The sequence below is a fragment of the Pan troglodytes genome, chromosome 13, assembly GCF_028858775.2.
Source record: "Pan troglodytes isolate AG18354 chromosome 13, NHGRI_mPanTro3-v2.0_pri, whole genome shotgun sequence".
NCBI lineage: Eukaryota > Metazoa > Chordata > Mammalia > Primates > Hominidae > Pan > Pan troglodytes.
The window spans coordinates 50,519,572-50,537,107 of NC_072411.2; the positions used below are offsets into that span (position 1 = coordinate 50,519,572).

The 17,536-nt window shown below is 36.6% G+C and overlaps 1 protein-coding gene across 18 annotated transcripts in view; it reads left to right on the forward strand.

Annotated features, from left to right (window-relative positions):
• Positions 1-17,536, forward strand: part of MBD5 (methyl-CpG binding domain protein 5) — a 498,386-nt gene that overhangs the window by 462,606 nt on the left and 18,244 nt on the right. For 11 of the 18 annotated variants that reach the window (XR_010149747.1, XM_054679015.2, XM_063790483.1 and 8 more), the window contains 3 exons: positions 2,392-3,417; positions 5,027-5,235; positions 8,687-9,895. Coding sequence is in view for 15 of the 18 variants with exons in the window: in XM_054679015.2 (XP_054534990.1) it covers positions 2,392-3,417; positions 5,027-5,235; positions 8,687-9,895 (2,444 nt within the window). In the remaining 3 variants the exon portion in view is untranslated. The remainder of the gene's footprint in view (positions 1-2,391; positions 3,418-5,026; positions 5,236-8,686; positions 9,896-17,536) is intronic. The other 7 variants (XR_010149749.1, XR_010149748.1, XM_063790487.1 and 4 more) reach the window with 1 other exon arrangement.

The following is a 17,536-nucleotide window of genomic DNA, read 5'->3' on the forward strand; positions in this document are numbered from 1 at the left end:
AATTGTATACTATATGCCTACTTCAGTATTTGGTATGTTTTCTTACCCTACTCTTGGTGAATGTGGTCATTATTTCATAAATATTTATATATTTTCAAAGAGGAGTTTTTAAGATCTCATTCTTTAAAACACTGAAAACTTAAAAAAAAATAAAGGCAGACCATGACAGCCAGGAAAAATGACAAATCCTTGCTATAGGGATGTTCTGTAAAGTGTGTTGGATGTGCAGATTTGTACTTACTACTATTACCACAGCACCACTACTATGACTACTAATGTCAATAATAATGATAACTCCTTTTATTTTTATAGACTTTTCCATATTTCAGAACTTTTGCTTCCCTTTTTTTGATTCTCAAAATAATCATGCCAATTACGAAATTTTTTCTAAGGAAAAAGTTCAAAGGTGGCAAATATCACATGTAGAAAGATATTTATCCCCGTATTATCTATAATGATGAGAAATCAAAATATGAATACCAGACTTTATCAGAGTGGTTCAGTAAATATAGTAAATACATACACTACACAGTTAAAATTTAAATACAAAGTCTATTTATCAGAAAGGAAAAATCCTTGTGTTATTCTATAGGTGAAAACAAGAAGAATATAAAATTATATTCATATTACTGTTACAACTATGGAAACATTTCTGTGTATTTGGATGAAGCCTCAATGGTGACATGATAAAATGTAAAGTTTTTTAGGATAGCATGGCATAGCATAGCCCAAAATGTTTGAGTTATTTTAGATTTTCAGTGACACTGGTGTTGTTCATTATGCCATATATGTGTTTAGTATTTTAAAATAAAACTAAAAATGTGTATTCTTAAAATAATAAAATATTTGTCAAATGCATGTATTACATAAAACAATGCATTTACAACAGGGAAAGACTATTTACAAAAAAGTGATTATAGGTTCCTTTTCAATAGATGTGGTTTTCACCCTATCTACCTCACCCCTTGTGCATCTGGATCACCAGGGGTGATTTCAAAGAATACTACTGCGCAGGCTGTACCCCGAGAGATGAGTTTTCAGCGGGTCTGGGTTAGGGCTCAGGTATTGGTTTGTTTTTGTTTTTTTAATTTCTCCAGATAATTCTGTTGTGCAGCTTGGGTTGAACATCACAAAAACAGTTATAAATAAGTGAAATTTTATCTTTTCAGATATTAAATTCCCAGAATTTTCATCCCTAGTGTAAGGCTTTTAAGAATAAGAATGCTATTTAAGACTGGTCTAATTTAAAAAATCATAAGTACAAAGTATCTTTATGCAATCAGAATGGTAAAGATTCTTAACTATTGTTTTTATTCATTGTCAAAAATAATGATAAATAGAGTATTGGTGAGAGAAATGAGCACTGTCTTCCACTGCTTATAGGAATGTAAATTAAGTGTGTATTGATCAACTTCACAGGAGGGTAGTTTGACAATATGTATTCAAAGCTTCTAAAATATGTAAACCCTTTTGTCCCTGGAATTTCACTTTTAAGAATTTATCCTTAGAAAATAATTAGGTGAACTGGCAAAGAAGTGTTAATAAGAATATTTGTCATAGTGTTGCTTACAATAGTAAAAGATTGGAAATAATAAAAAAACTCATGACTGTGGATTGATTAAAGTACAGTATATCATACATGATACTAATAAAATGGTTCTGTAGCTATATATAAGCTAACATGGAATGATAATCACAATATATTGATAAATAAAACTACAAAATAACATTATAGCATGATTCTATTTTTAAAAAATATATGTAACATATATATGCATATATGTGTATATATATATGCATGCCTGCATATGTATAGACATGCAGGTAGAAAAAGCCCAGAAAGCTATAAACTAAAATGTTAATAGTTAATCTTCACAGGTACTTTTTATTTTCTGCCTTATATTTTTATGTGCATTCTACTTTTGTGGGTTTCTTTTCACTAAAAGGAAGTAGTAGTTTTATAAATAAAGACAAATAGCTTTTTTAAAGAAAAAAACTTTTTAAATAAAACTACTACTTTTATCTACCCAATTGAATGAAGAACATGGATTCTCCCATCTTCCCCTTTCACTTGTCTGCCTGTGAAAAACAAGCTATTTGATAGTCAGCAACAGCTATTTCTTTTTTTAAACCCCCCACCTCTCCTGCCACCACAACTCACCAGCTATTTCTCAATAAAACGTCTTCAATATATTTATTTTCAAAAGCATACATTCTAAACTTAAGTCCCATTACAGATGTCAAGTGATCTGATTACAATTAATCTAGTTACAATCAATGAAGGTGCCATGGAACAAATAAATTTAAATTTATGTTAATGCATTTTTATGCCTAGTCTCACATAACATTCATGATTAGTAACTGGGTTTTTTTTTTTTTTTTTCATTTTAGGCGGTTCAGGACCATCATCCTCCATAGCCATAGCGGGCACCAACCACCCTGCCATCACAAAGACAACATCTGTTCTTCAAGATGGCGTCATAGTCACCACTGCAGCTGGAAACCCACTGCAGAGTCAGCTACCCATTGGGAGTGATTTTCCTTTTGTTGGCCAGGAGCACGCACTTCATTTTCCATCCAACAGCACTTCAAACAACCATCTTCCACACCCCTTGAACCCCAGCCTCCTCAGTTCTCTACCTATCTCTTTGCCAGTGAATCAACAGCATCTCCTAAACCAGAATCTATTAAATATCCTCCAGCCTTCAGCAGGAGAAGGCAAGTCTGAGATCAACCTCCACCCTTTAGGTTTTCTCAACCCGAATGTAAACGCTGCTTTAGCTTTTCTCTCCAGTGACATGGATGGGCAGGTATTGCAGCCTGTTCACTTTCAGCTCTTAGCAGCCTTGCTTCAGAACCAAGCCCAAGCAGCTGCCATGCTTCCCCTGCCATCTTTCAATCTGACCATCTCAGATCTTTTGCAACAGCAAAATACCCCTTTACCCTCATTAACACAGATGACAGCCCCACCAGACCATTTGCCAAGCAATCAGTCAGACAACAGCCGAGCTGAGACCCTTTTAACCAGCCCCCTGGGGAACCCTTTACCAAGCTTTGCAGGCAGTGACACTACTTTTAACCCCCTGTTCCTCCCAGCTGTCAATGGGGCCTCAGGATTAATGCCTTTGAATCCCCAGCTGTTGGGAGGTGTCCTGAACTCGGCATCGGCCAACACCGCTAATCATCCAGAGGTTTCCATAGCAACCTCCTCCCAGGCAACCACTACCACAACCACTACATCATCAGCAGTGGCAGCACTGACTGTCTCAACACTTGGTGGGACAGCAGTGGTGTCAATGGCAGAAACATTGCTGAATATATCTAATAATGCTGGGAATACACCTGGTCCAGCTAAACTCAACAGTAACTCTGTGGTGCCACAGCTACTTAACCCTCTACTGGGGACAGGTCTACTTGGTAAGTTAAATTTTTTCACAAATTTTTTACAAAAGAAACGTTTTTCTAATTCTATTTTCTCCTTTTTAAAAACTCCATTTTGTCACACTATTTTTAAAAATGTTTTTGTTATGTCACAGCTTGCTTAAGGAACTAAATATAACAACACCCACACACAACCATAGTTATACAAACATGAGTGACTTTTTCCTCTTTCCCCTATTCTAGCAATACTAAATATCATTTTAATCTGCTTTCTCTTCTAATTCTGATGCCACCTAAACCTAACCTACCCATCACCTCTTAAACCAAGTAGAGTCTCATTTTTCAAATAATAAAGCACAGGTACATCTTAAAAATCACTTTTATTTGAATTTTAGTTGGTGTGGCATCACAGGGTTAGTATGAGCAGCTGCACTGTGGATGGAAACAGATTGAGAAAGTGTTTTCCAGGTGAACCCTAAATAAACAAAACTAAATGCTTGTCTAGCAAAACAAGAAACAAGATGTAAAAACACGCAAAGCTAAAGTTTGCCCAAGTTCAAGGGAACAGACAGCCCCTCTAGCTGCTACTAGATTTCCTCAGTCAGTATTATTTTTTTGACTTTTGTGGCTTAAAAATAAAGTTTTTCATCTGTATTATCCTATCACAAAATAGTTCGAAAATAATGCCAGGTATATTTAACTGATGGATATAGGTAACTATAATATAAAGTGTAGGGATGGTGTCCATAAAGTCTAGAAACAGGGAAATGTACATCATGATGTCAATGGCATCTTCAAGGTGTAAAAAATAATTTGTTTATTATTTAAGTTTTTTTGATTTTATGAATGCCTTTATAATATAGTATAATTAGTTCTGTTTGGCATTGAAATCTTTGTAGTTAAATAACCTACAAAGCATTACAGATTTACATGTTTCAAGTTACAAGACAATTTCAATGACATTCTCCTCAAGAAAATGTCAGAGTAATTTCAAAATAATTTTGAATTTTGAATATAAATTTAATTATTAATCCTACTGATTATATAATATTTATTTTGAATGATTACGACAATGAATTCTTTTGTGTTGTTAGCTTTCTTTTCCATTTTAATTTTAGGTGACCAACCTTCTACTGCAAAACAAAATGCACGTTTCTAAACCAAATCCATGATTTGATGTGGTATCTATTGATGATTATGGCTTGGGAACTAAATTTTGTAAACAAGGCCTGATCAGGCTCACTTATTTTAATTATCTGGTCAGATACTTACAATTGCTAGAACATTATAGGACTAATTTCAACCTTTAATTTTAGGTGCTCTAAAATAGATCTAAAATCTAAAAATAGATCAAGGAATCATATGACACTGCAGCCTAATATACAAGGACTGCCTAATGAATAGAGCAAAGACTAAGTAGTCTTTCCATGATATAAAATTAAAAAACTAATTATACAAGATAAAACCAAATAATAAAGCTACTCTTTCCTTACCACTTAGTAAGACTTTGAGAAGTAAAAAAGAAAAGCATTACCCAAGTAAGCATAGCACTTAGTTTCTGTTTCAGGAATTCTCAGGTACAAAGAGAGGCATAGAATCTCCGAAGAATCACATTTATTTATATTTTATGTTTTTCAAACTGTAGGTGATATGTCATCAATAAACAATACTTTGAATAACCATCAACTGACTCATCTACAGTCGCTGTTAAACAACAATCAGATGTTTCCTCCAAATCAGCAACAGCAGCAACTTCTCCAGGGGTACCAGAATCTCCAGGCGTTCCAAGGACAGTCCACAATTCCTTGCCCAGCTAACAATAACCCCATGGCTTGTCTGTTTCAGAACTTTCAGGTACTCTCCTCCGCTGTGTCATTTTAGAAGAAAACAATGTCTGAGTTTGTTTAAACACTTAATTTGGGGGAAAGGGTGAAAAAAGTAGGTTACGTGCCCTTTCACCTCTATTTACTGTTATTTCTCAGTCATGAGTATTGTTAAACATTCCAGTCTTTTGTGTGAAGGTTTTCTTTTTTTAATTTTGTCTGAAGTATCTCAGCAGTTCTTTTGGAGCTGTTAGTAAAAACTGATTGTGTGACCCTCATAAGCCCTTTTGTCATTTATCATTGTTCTCATGACTGAGACTCACCTCCCTTGCATGCCCACCTGTCCACCCTCTCCAGCCTCAGCTCTCACCACTCTTCCCCTGGCTTCAGCCACATGGTATTTCTTTAGTTCCACGAAGTGAATAAATTCCTGCTAGGTTAAGGAGGTAGGTGGAAAGGGTAATGCTAAATCCACATAGGAAGAAAATATGGGCTTTTTAAAAATAATCTTGGGGTAGAGGAGGCTCTTTCAGCATGACAGAAAACCAAGGCAGTCAAAAGGAAAAGTAACAAATTTGAATACATAAAAATTTAAAATCTCTGTATGATCAAGCATATTCTAAACAAAGCTAAAGACAAATGACAACCTGGCAGAAAATATTTTCCTAATACATATTAAATAATTAACACCTACAACATAAAAAGAGCTCCTACAAATCAGGAAGAAAAAGGACAATTGATTAGAAAAAAATTAGCAATAGATATGAACAGACAATTCACAGAAATTGAAAGATAAAGTATTAAAAAACATGAAAATAACAATCAGAGTTACATAAATTATCACACTAATGTGTCCATCAGATTGATGATACCCATTGCTGACAAGGGTGCAGGGAAATAGATTCACTCAGATTACTGTTGGTCTGATTATATGCTGATACAGTCCTTTTGGAGGGTAATTTGATAGCATATCAGATTTTTTAAATATCTTTTGACCAGAAGCTCAGCTTCTGTGTATTAATATCTCATTTTAGAGAAATCTTCAAATGTGAACAAACAAACACATATCAAAATGTTCAGTGCAATATAATTTGTGGTGTCAAAAATTATGAACCACTCCATCAGTAGGGAAATAGTTAAGTATATTATGGTACAGTATATCCATCTACCTGGTGGTTTAGAAAATTAGGTAGACTTACATAATCTGATATGGAAAGATCTGTAAGAGTGCAAGACTCCAGTGCTATAGTATTGCAGAACAGTACTTTTAAATCTGGAAGCTGTAAATATAATCATACGCTAAAGGAAAGACCCAGAAAAGTGGAACATCTTTATGTTCAAGGGATAATAAATAAGGCAGGATTCCTGAGGAGGGTGTGTGGGATCCAGAATCTAGTACCATCCCATTTAGGTTGAAAGAAAGAAGGAGGGGAGCAAGGAAGGGAGGTAAGAATGATGCACTCTAGTGCTGGTTAGTTCTAAGAAAGGAAATAGGACTGGAGTTTAGGGTAAGAAACTGAGTTTCAGTGAGAAGTAATGATGAAGAAAACTTGTATCTTTACAATAATATATATACCTTCCATAGTAAAATAATTTAGAAAGGAAGAGGAAGTGCTCAACCGTGTCACTGAGAAAAAAGGTAAGATAAAGCCTGAAGAGAATCCATTAGATTTAGCAATTAGGACATCATCAGTGACTTAGTGGAATGCAGTTTTGCTGGAGTGGTGAGAGCAGGAGCCAGATGGCAAAATGGAGGAACAGTGAATGGGAGGTTAGGAATTAAAGAGTATAGATTAAAGAAGTAGATTTTAGCTGTTCTTGACACACACACACACACACACACACACACTACTATATGAGATGATAGGCTAATTTGTTTCACTATAGTAACCACTTTACCATCTGTATACGTATTCCATAACATCATGGTGTTAACTTCAAATACACACAACAAAATTTGTTTCTGAAAAAAACTTAACTTTGAAGAACGTAAGAGAAATAGGGCAGTGCCCCAGCAGGGGGTCGGGGGGTAGGATGAATGCAAACTTTAAAATATGTAAGCCATGAACATAATCACGTGCTATAGGAAAGACCCAGAAAAGTTGAAGAGATTGAACATAAAGAAGGGAAGGTATAATAAATAAGACAGGATCCTTGAGGAAGGGGCTTGGGATTCAGAACATAAGTGGAGGGCACACCCTCAGAGAGCGGAAGGGACCCCTCATATGGGAAGCAGGACAGAATTTAGGACAGGTAAAGTTGCAGAGAAGTCTGCTGCCAGCGGGCAGGGAGTATCAGAGTATAAGAAATTGTGAGAATTCTTGCCTGATGGGCTTTATTTTCTCTATTATGTAAGATCATCTACTAAGAATAGTCTCGGAGATGGTGAAGAAGTTGGTGAATATTTGAATAGTTGTGGAAATGATTGATAACTAACTAGAAGATCTAGGATTGATGGGCAGCAATAAGCCCTCAACTGAGGTTGGAAGCTACAAATTCCTATAGACAAATACTCAGCATCCTCACTGTAGATGTAGATAAGGCAGGCAGTTGAATTGATCCAAGATTGGGATTTTGCCTGGTAGATGTAGACAGGGTGATAATAGCAAGAGAGAGGCTGATGTGTCGACAGATCCCAGGTTCTGGATTAGCAGGGAAGGATGTAAAGAAAGAGAGAGATCACTGTGGAAAAAAATCTGAAAGTCCAAAGTATCAAGGGTCTAGAGCAGTAATTCTTAGATGGTGCGGGGGCGGGGGGTGGGTGGTAAAATTAGAATTACCTTGGGCACTTTTTCAAACTGCCCTCATCCTTCCTATACTGGAATTCTGATATGCTCCCCTGGTAAGTATGCTCTCCCTCCACCACTTTCCAATTGAGAATCACTTCTGCAAACAGCCATTGTCACTATTGACAGCATGGGGATGTGGCCTGAAAAGGTTGAGGAGCAGGTATTACTACCCCATCTGAAAACTAGTGTCATGTTATTATTAAGAAAGGAGTTTATATGTTTTTTTAAAATTTTATATTGTATTTCACTTAGTTAAGTGGAAACATCAGTGAGTTAGAAATCATTTTCAAAATCTTTCTCCTTTGCTAATTTGATTACCTGTGACTTGACTCTTTTTGAATCCTAAATTGCAAAGACCTGTAATGACACTAAATAAATGGAGTCATCCCAACCTGAGTACGTTTTCTGTCCAGCCACCTCAAGTTTAATTTTTCTAGAGAATGTTTTGCAATGATGATTTTAAAAAATCTGTTGAATGATTTTAACCAAAGAAACAGCATGCAAATATAATCAAGACATAAGCTTTCCTATACAAAGTGACTTTTTATTTCATTTTTTGGGTCTTGTTCTTTATATTTCCTTCCTTGTTAATATTTGTTTGTCTTTTGGTAAATTTTAAAATTATAGTCTTTCTCTTTGAGGCCTTTAAAATTATTTCCCTTTCTCTCACTGCTTCCTGTCTATTTCTTCAAGGTGAGAATGCAGGAAGATGCAGCTCTCCTAAACAAAAGAATAAGCACTCAGCCTGGGCTCACAGCACTTCCTGAGAATCCAAACACTACACTTCCACCTTTTCAAGATACACCTTGTGAGTTGCAACCGAGGATTGACCCATCTCTTGGTCAACAGGTGAAGGATGGCCTCGTTGTGGGTGGCCCAGGTGATGCTTCCGTAGATGCCATTTACAAAGCAGTTGTCGATGCAGCCAGCAAAGGAATGCAGGTTGTCATCACCACTGCAGTCAACAGTACAACTCAGATCAGCCCCATTCCAGCTCTGAGTGCCATGAGTGCCTTCACTGCCTCAATTGGTGACCCATTAAATCTCTCCAGTGCTGTCAGTGCGGTCATTCATGGACGGAACATGGGAGGTGTTGATCATGATGGTAGGCTGAGGAATTCAAGAGGGGCTCGGCTGCCCAAGAATCTAGACCATGGGAAAAATGTGAACGAAGGAGATGGGTTTGAATATTTCAAGTCAGCAAGTTGCCACACATCCAAAAAACAGTGGGACGGGGAGCAAAGCCCCAGAGGGGAGCGAAACAGGTGGAAGTACGAGGAATTTTTAGATCATCCAGGCCATATCCACAGTAGTCCTTGTCATGAAAGGTCCAACAATGTTTCTACACTGCCATTTCTGCCTGGGGAACAGCACCCAATACTGTTACCACCAAGAAACTGTCCAGGGGATAAAATTCTAGAGGAAAATTTCAGGTATAATAACTACAAAAGAACTATGATGAGTTTTAAGGAGAGACTAGAGAACACTGTGGAAAGATGTGCACACATTAATGGGAATAGACCTCGACAGAGTCGGGGATTTGGAGAGCTGCTAAGCACTGCAAAGCAAGACCTGGTCCTAGAGGAGCAGTCTCCAAGTTCCTCAAATAGTTTGGAAAATTCTCTGGTCAAAGACTACATCCATTACAATGGAGACTTTAATGCCAAAAGCGTTAATGGGTGTGTGCCTAGCCCTTCAGATGCTAAAAGCATTAGTAGTGAAGATGACCTAAGGAATCCAGACTCCCCCTCTTCAAATGAATTGATACATTATAGACCAAGGACGTTCAATGTTGGCGACTTGGTCTGGGGCCAAATCAAAGGACTGACTTCCTGGCCTGGAAAATTAGTAAGAGAAGACGACGTTCACAATTCATGTCAACAAAGCCCCGAGGAAGGGAAGGTATACCAATCTTTATCCATTGTCAAATACTAACCTTTGTTCAGATATCAATTATTGCTTTTTGTTATCATCACTTTGGATTCTTTGGATTTGAAATTAGGATTCTTCATGACTCATTGAGGTCTCACAAGCTTCTGGAGCATAAAATGAAGAGGGGATGGTTATAGTCAACAAAATGTCGTATCAACAAGGGGTGAGTTGTAAAGCATTTATAGATCACACTAGGGCTCAGGGTGGCTGTAAGCCAGGAACCAGATTTCCAGAATTTAGTCAATTCTGCCTTCCCTCTCTACAGTTACCTAGTTCTTCATTTCATACACAGAGGAGGAAGGCAAGTGTCAATGACTGGGGAAAAAAATCTGGTAGCCTTTGGAGGTCCAGGAGTGTGGCAGAGGTAAGGCCCCCCGGGCAACGGTTGCGCCAGGGGACGGCATCTCCTCCATGTGCTTACATGTGGCATACACAGCTGGGAAGGGGGTACAGTCTGGGTGGAGTTGCAGCCATTTCTGGAAGCAGCAGGTAAAGTCTGAGTTCAGAATGATGTCTCCTTTCAGCAAAAGTTCTGGGCCTTTAAAACATATGGAAATGTTTAACCTCATAGTCTGGTTCTACATAACACAATTAGATCACATAAATTAAATGAAAGCTTCTCCATGAAACTACCGTTCAATTTAAAAGAAATTAGTAGGGGTCTTCTGGGCTTTTTTTTTTTTTTTTTTTTTTTGCCTTTACAATAATGGTGGAATTGGCTCACTAGGCAAGAAATATGCAGAGTGTTTAAAGTAGATAGAAAAATTTATATCTGACCAGGAGGAGATAATTATGCACATTCCCCCATATGATGAAAAACGTATAATTTTTCATCTTCTTAGGTAATAAAAATTACTCTTACAGGTATATAAGTTATTCTCGTAAAGAGTGTATTGTATAAAGCAATTTCAACTGTGCTCAAACTTTCACTGGCACTTAGGTTTAATGACAGGAAACCAAAAGCATTTTCGCCAGCACAATAAAAGGATTGTCTTTCTCCAAATGACTAGGAGGTCCTAAAACCTTGCTCATAATGCCTAATATATACTTGTCAGGATACACTCTGGCCATAATGTTTGTACATTTGATAAGAAAATGAATTCCATACCCCTATTCACAAAATATTTTATTCTCTCTACTCTCTGAGTTCAGACAAACATTCTTTAGGTTAAAAAACCTAAATATTTTTGACAGTTTATTCAAGAAATAATTAGAAACAGAAAAAGTGGGCTTTTATGATATAAATGGAACTGCTACAAATACAAGATGTAGACATTGAACTGTTTCACAATGTCTGTGCAAACGAACTAAGTCTTTTTTATGTGCCATTTTACCAAAAGCTTAACTAAAAAAAAAGATTATGGCCTCCCTTCCCTGGAAGCATTCTCCCTGTCCTAAATGCCTTGTCTAAATATCTCTTTATGCCCTTAGGAGAATAAAGGCATGTACTTTTAACACATTTCACACTAAACAATGGTCTAGATCTTCTGATTAATCTGTGCTCGAAAACTCCTGAGACTGAGGTATTCACTGATGTTAGGGGAGATGTACTTTAAAAAAAAAAAACGAAGAGAAAAATATTTTTCTTCACTTAAATAAGCAAAGTAGTATGTAGTATTCATTCCACTATAAAGTAATATTTTTAAAATCCAGATTCTTCCTCCTTAATTTTGGCAATAGATGAATTGTAATAGGAAACATAAAACTGTTGCTGTAAATTCATATATTCCTCCTCTCACTGGCTGACCTTGTCATTTTGGATTCTCAAGTAAAAACCTTTATATCAAGATATACTATATACTAAAAGTATTTTTAGTAATTCAGAGAATTTAATTTAAAGCACACATTTAGAGGTGAAAAACTGAAAACATGCAATAAAATATTAATGATAATACATGAAACATTTATCTATCATTTAAAAAGCAAGGTATAACAGCCTTAGAAGCGCTAAGGACTCGGCATTTTTAAAAACCTGTTCCTTTCAGGACCTACCACACTTTTGCGCATAAGTAAACTAAGTACTACTTCATAAACATTATTTTTTCCTCTATACAACACAAAACAAGACTTCCTAATACCTTATTTAGTGATGCTCCGTGAGTCAAAGTTCTCATTTTACAACACCAGAAAAGGTAAAAATTCAAACAGAGGTCTGTCTGACTTCAAGCCAAGTGTCTGATATGTTAATGGCCCTAGTTCAGGAAGAAAAAGTAAAAGTATGTTCAATATCGGTATAAGACAAAACGTGATGTATTTCAGAGAGATATCTAGTAGAACACTTTTTAAAATTTGTTACTCATTCAGGTGAACCAATTTTGATGTAATTTTATTTATGTAGAACTCCTTAATGCCCAAGAATGTTGGATAAAGCCTTACACCCTAATAACTGGACTTCTGCTTCTAGAAAGGTAAGCATTGCCTTAGTTTACCTTCTGTACACTATGGCAATGCCTGACATTTTTAGAAAGTCTAAAGCAGAAAGACAGAGACTAGGTCCAAATCTGTTTATTATAGTAAAACTTTTCTCATTCCGCCTTGCTAATGTGGAATGTGGGATCATTTTCCATAGTGTTTATCTTTGTAGTGTCTAGGAAGAAAAAAATTGCCAAACACTTTTCCTACATTATCACTTTAAACTTTCTTAGCTTCTCAGCTTTCATACTATTTCTATGTCCACCAAAGAATCCAAGATTCTGTCAGATCCCACCAGATAAAAATCTATGTTAACTCAACTTTTAGAATAGATTTATTACCCCTGACTCCACCCTACAACGTATCATTTATTATTTTCAGTTACAGGCTTTGTTCTCAGCAAGCCACTCCAAATTCTTTATGGAAGCAGGCAAAATAGAAAATAAAGATAATTAATTGACAGGATAGAAGATTACTATTTCAAAACAAGCTGGGTGCCTCTCCTATTTTTAGGTTGCGTGAATGGTCTCTGGTCTAAGGAAGTCAATGCTGTGTGATCAGAGCACTGATAATTGCCAAGGGCTGAGACCTCCCCATTGTCAATACATTAATATTTTAGCAGACACTGTTGGTCATAATAGTAACTGACTTGGTCAGCTTATGATCTTAGAAAGGCCTTTTCGGTCTTTGGTGGGATAGTAAATGTAGCAGATTATTGATATGCATTAGACATGTTCTGTAGTTTCTGAGATGATTTCCTAAAAGGTATGGTTTTTAGACATCGAATACTGTATAAACACAGTCTGCAGAGAACTAGAGGAAAAGCAGGGTGTAGCATAAAGAGGCATGGGTTATGGGCACTCTGATGTGAGCCTAATCTTAGCTGTGCCAGTTACCTAAGTGGTCATAGTAGGTATATTAATCTCCTAGAAGCTGCAGGCTACTCACCTCTTTCAAGTGAGAATATTAATTTCTATTCAAAGAGATGCCTTAAGAATTCAGTGAAATACTGTAGATTATTATCTAGCACATCAAAGAGGTTCAGTAAACATTAACCTCCTATTCTCTGCCCTTTATGTTAGACAGTCTTATTAGTTTAGGTTCCACCATTATGGAATTGTGGTAATTTGACCTTAGTTATTGTTTACCTCTGCATTGTCCATGTATAAAGGATTTATTAACCAGGTTGAGAGTAAAGGATTATAAGGATTACAGTCAATGAATGAAATAGTTCATAACTATGTTTAATCATGTACAAATTGGCATATCTGATTATAAGTTAGTGTTAGCTGTTAATTTCAAGCAGGAGTTCCACTTGAAAGCGTTTTAAAGCACTCAGTTTGTTGAGTGAAATTAAAAGTTCCTCTTTCCTCAATGTTTCTAAAAAAAATCAACTCAGACTTTCTTCCTCTACCTTCCCACATAACTCTCTTTCACACGTAAAACAATATTAATTAGTGGAGATTTTTAACAGCCTGTGAAAAGTTGGGATGAATTGCCTGTATGTATTACTTTCCTAAGATTGAAGCTATGTGACAGCATTGGAGGACATTATGTGCCTTGTATTATACCACTCAGGAAGTGCTATCTCCTTCCTAATGTGTTTTTTCCCTTGGTTAACAATTTGTAATAAAGTACATTCTGGGCCGGGCGCGGTGGCTCACGCCCGTAATCCCAGCACTTTGGGAGGCCGAGGCGGGCAGATCACGAGGTCAGGAGATCCAGACCATCCTGGCTGACACGGTGAAACCCCGTCTCTACTAAAAAATACAAAAAAATTAGCCGGGGGTGGTGGCGGTTGCCTGTAGTCCCAGCTACTGCGGAGGCTGAGGCGGGGGAATGCCGTGAACCCGGGAGGTGGAGCTCGCAGTCAGCCGAGATCGCGCCACTGCACTCCAGCCTGGGCGACAGAGCGAGGCTCTGTCTCAAATTTAAAAAATAAAAAAAATAAAAAAAATTGAAGTACACTCTGGGAGATAGTTATACTTGTTCTAAATAACTGGTGCAAGTTTCTCTCTGAACCATGAACCCTTTACTGTTCGTGGCTCAGTGACCAGGAATAAGACCTCGGTGCTGTGCTCCAGTGCATAGCCAGAACCAGACAGATTCACTTCCAGATCTTGGCGTAATGTTAGGGAATTCTTGGGAAGAAAATGGCTACCTCTGACATTACACCTCTATGCCTTAATTTGCAAACATTTTTAAGCCTATGCAACAATGGAGGAAATGGTTATCTTTATGTACCTATTTCAATAACTATTTAAATTTAAAGAAAATGCTCTTGTTTTCTAAAATATATTTTATAATTGTCATCTGTCATCTTTAATTTTATGTTAACTAGCTTAAAAGGGTTGCCTCTCAAGCAGTAATAATCAAAAACTAAAATTTTTATTTTTTTCTGCATAGATCATTTTTACTTTTTGAGCATCCTCCCATTGGTCTTCATATATCATTGCTCTTACATTTAATGTATATTCTGACCCAAGCCAAATTTAAGAAATAATTTATTACTAGACTGGCACCAAAAGGTTTCTTTTCAAAGAAATGACTGTTGTTGGACAGATACAGAGACACCTGATTACCAAAAAAAGGTCTACATCTCTGTTCTACACTACCTGGTTAAATGAAGACATTATTTTCAAAGCATAAGTGGGTAGGGTGTTCCCTCTTCAAAACTGCTCTTTGACTTTTTTCCCTACAGTTATTTCTGGCAAGTAGAGATAAAAACAGCTCTCTGAATAGTCGTTCAAAACCAACAAAACTTATCTTTATTAAAACTCATAACCAAATCTATTGGGGGGCAATACATTTTCTGTATGTCAGTTCAGCATCACACACACATGTGTTTTGACAGCATGGAGCATAGCCAGAGACAACTTGCCTTGCATTCTGGGGGTGTGTAACTTAAGAAGTTGAGCCCCGGGTACTAACTTTGGGAGGTGCGTCCTCCTGTGATGTTCAGACATTTTACTTTGAAGAATGTTCTTTCTGTGTTTATCAGTGTTAGCTGTTTGTATTCTTTGGTACTATAATTCTCTGTTGAGAATGTTCTTGGTGTATTCACTTTGCCTTATACATTTTCTTAACCGCTGTTGGAAATGAATCCTTTTCTCTCTACCATAGCATCCACAATACTTGGGTTGCATTTTGGTTGGTGGTGTGACAGAGGCAATCAATGCCCTGTCAGCACCAGAATCTCCTTGAAAGGGAGCAAAATAGTTTCTCAAAAGTAATAAGAAAGATAAAATCCAGGCCAACAAAGTCAATTCCTGATCAGAATTTGAAAGATAATAAAAATGAAGAACTAGCAAAGACCAAAAATGTGAATATAAAGAAAAAGACTAAGCTGAGTAAAAGAACTGTAAACTTTACTGTAGTGAACTGTGAAATATTGTGAACTTTTTTCCTGAGCCAGATTAAAGAGGACTAGGAGGCCTATCTTCATTCGCATAGATAACTGAGCCCAACACAGACTACATGAGCTTGTTCATACAATTTCAGATAGGAAGCAGGAAATAGAATCTCAGGTCTGAGGCAACTATTTGCTTCTGTTACATGAACTTTTAAACATTGTTTCCTTAGAAATTACAAGTTTATCTGAAACATTTAATTTTATCTGTGTGTTGTGGATTGATATGCAAATCAAATTGTAGTCACATTTAGAATGGATTTACCCCCGTCCTGTAATGTACTTCCCCAGTGCTTAAAAACACTGCTATCCAAAGTGAAGAAGAAAGGAAGCACCGAAAAAGGCCTCAGATAATGCCACTAAATTGTGATAAAGAGAATTTGGTTAGTTCATTTGAAAAAAATTGGGATTCATTTAAAGGAATGATTAGTACTCTGCCATGAGAACTATTGTACTATTGTTGGAAAACAATTAGGTTCATCCTTTCTGTCACAGGTGAATCAACTTTTTACTCTAAATTATCATTTAATATTAATTCCCAGTCTTTAAAAAATATTGAAATATTGCACTTAAGTTAGCAGAAATTTTTTCAGTTTGAAGATGTTATTTTAAAAACATATATATTATTTTTAATATTTACTATTTAATAAATGTTTGATAATGAACCTAATAAATGCCTCATATTTGCTTTCTACTTCAGAGCTATATTTCCCAGACTTCAGCTAAAGCTGCATATTACATATATTATTATTTACTTAAATTTTTTCTTTAAATTTATCACTTAATTGATTCATTCAATAAATATTTATTAGGCACATAGGTACTAGGCACTATTCAAGCCACTTTTTAGATTTAAACAACTTAAGTTTTATCCTAGGATATTGTATATGTAAAATCATAATGTTACTTGTATTTTTCTAATGTAAACTTATATGAATAATATAACTATTAAAAATATGCAAAGGAGGCCAGGCACAGTGGCTCACACCTATAATCCCAGTGCTTTGGGAGTCTGGGGTCAGAGGATCACTTGAGGCCAGGAGTTCAAGACTAGCCTGGGCAACATAATGAAACCCTATCTCTACAAAAAATTGTTAAAAATTACCGGGCATGATACTGTGCACCTGTGGTCCCAGCTACTTGGGAGGCTAAGGTAGGATGATCACTTGAGCCCATGAGGTCAAGGCTGCAGTGAGCATGCCAGGCATGGTGGTGCACCCCTATAATTCTAGCTACTTGGAAGACTGAGGTGGGAGGATCACTTGAGTTCTGGAATTCAAGGTTACAATGAGCTATGATCACACCACTGCACTCCAGCCTGGGTGACAGAGTGGAGACCTTGTCTCTAAAAAAAAAAAAAAAACTAAAAAAGAATATTTAAAGGTTTGTCCATGTTTTACCTAGATAATTTTACATACCACCAGTGGCCCTTTGACTGCTTTGGTGTTCATAAAGCACCTTCATGTTCGTGGTCATTTTAGATCCTTTCAATGACCCACAAAGATGTGCAGAATTATCCCCATTTTACAGATGGGAGAACTGAAGCTCAGAGAAGTGGCATCCCAAAGAATACAAATCACAGGTAGTTAAGCCAGGTCCCAACCCTGGTCTTCTATTCTATATGTAGCACTCCTTACATTATGCCATTCCCCAACAACAGGACTTTGTAGAAATGGAATGGGGAAGTAAAGACTGAAAAGGGGAGCTTGAGGTCAACTCTGTTATAAGATCGATGATGTGGCTAGTGCTCCATTATTCTTTGACGTTTGCACAACAGCTCTGCTTCAGCA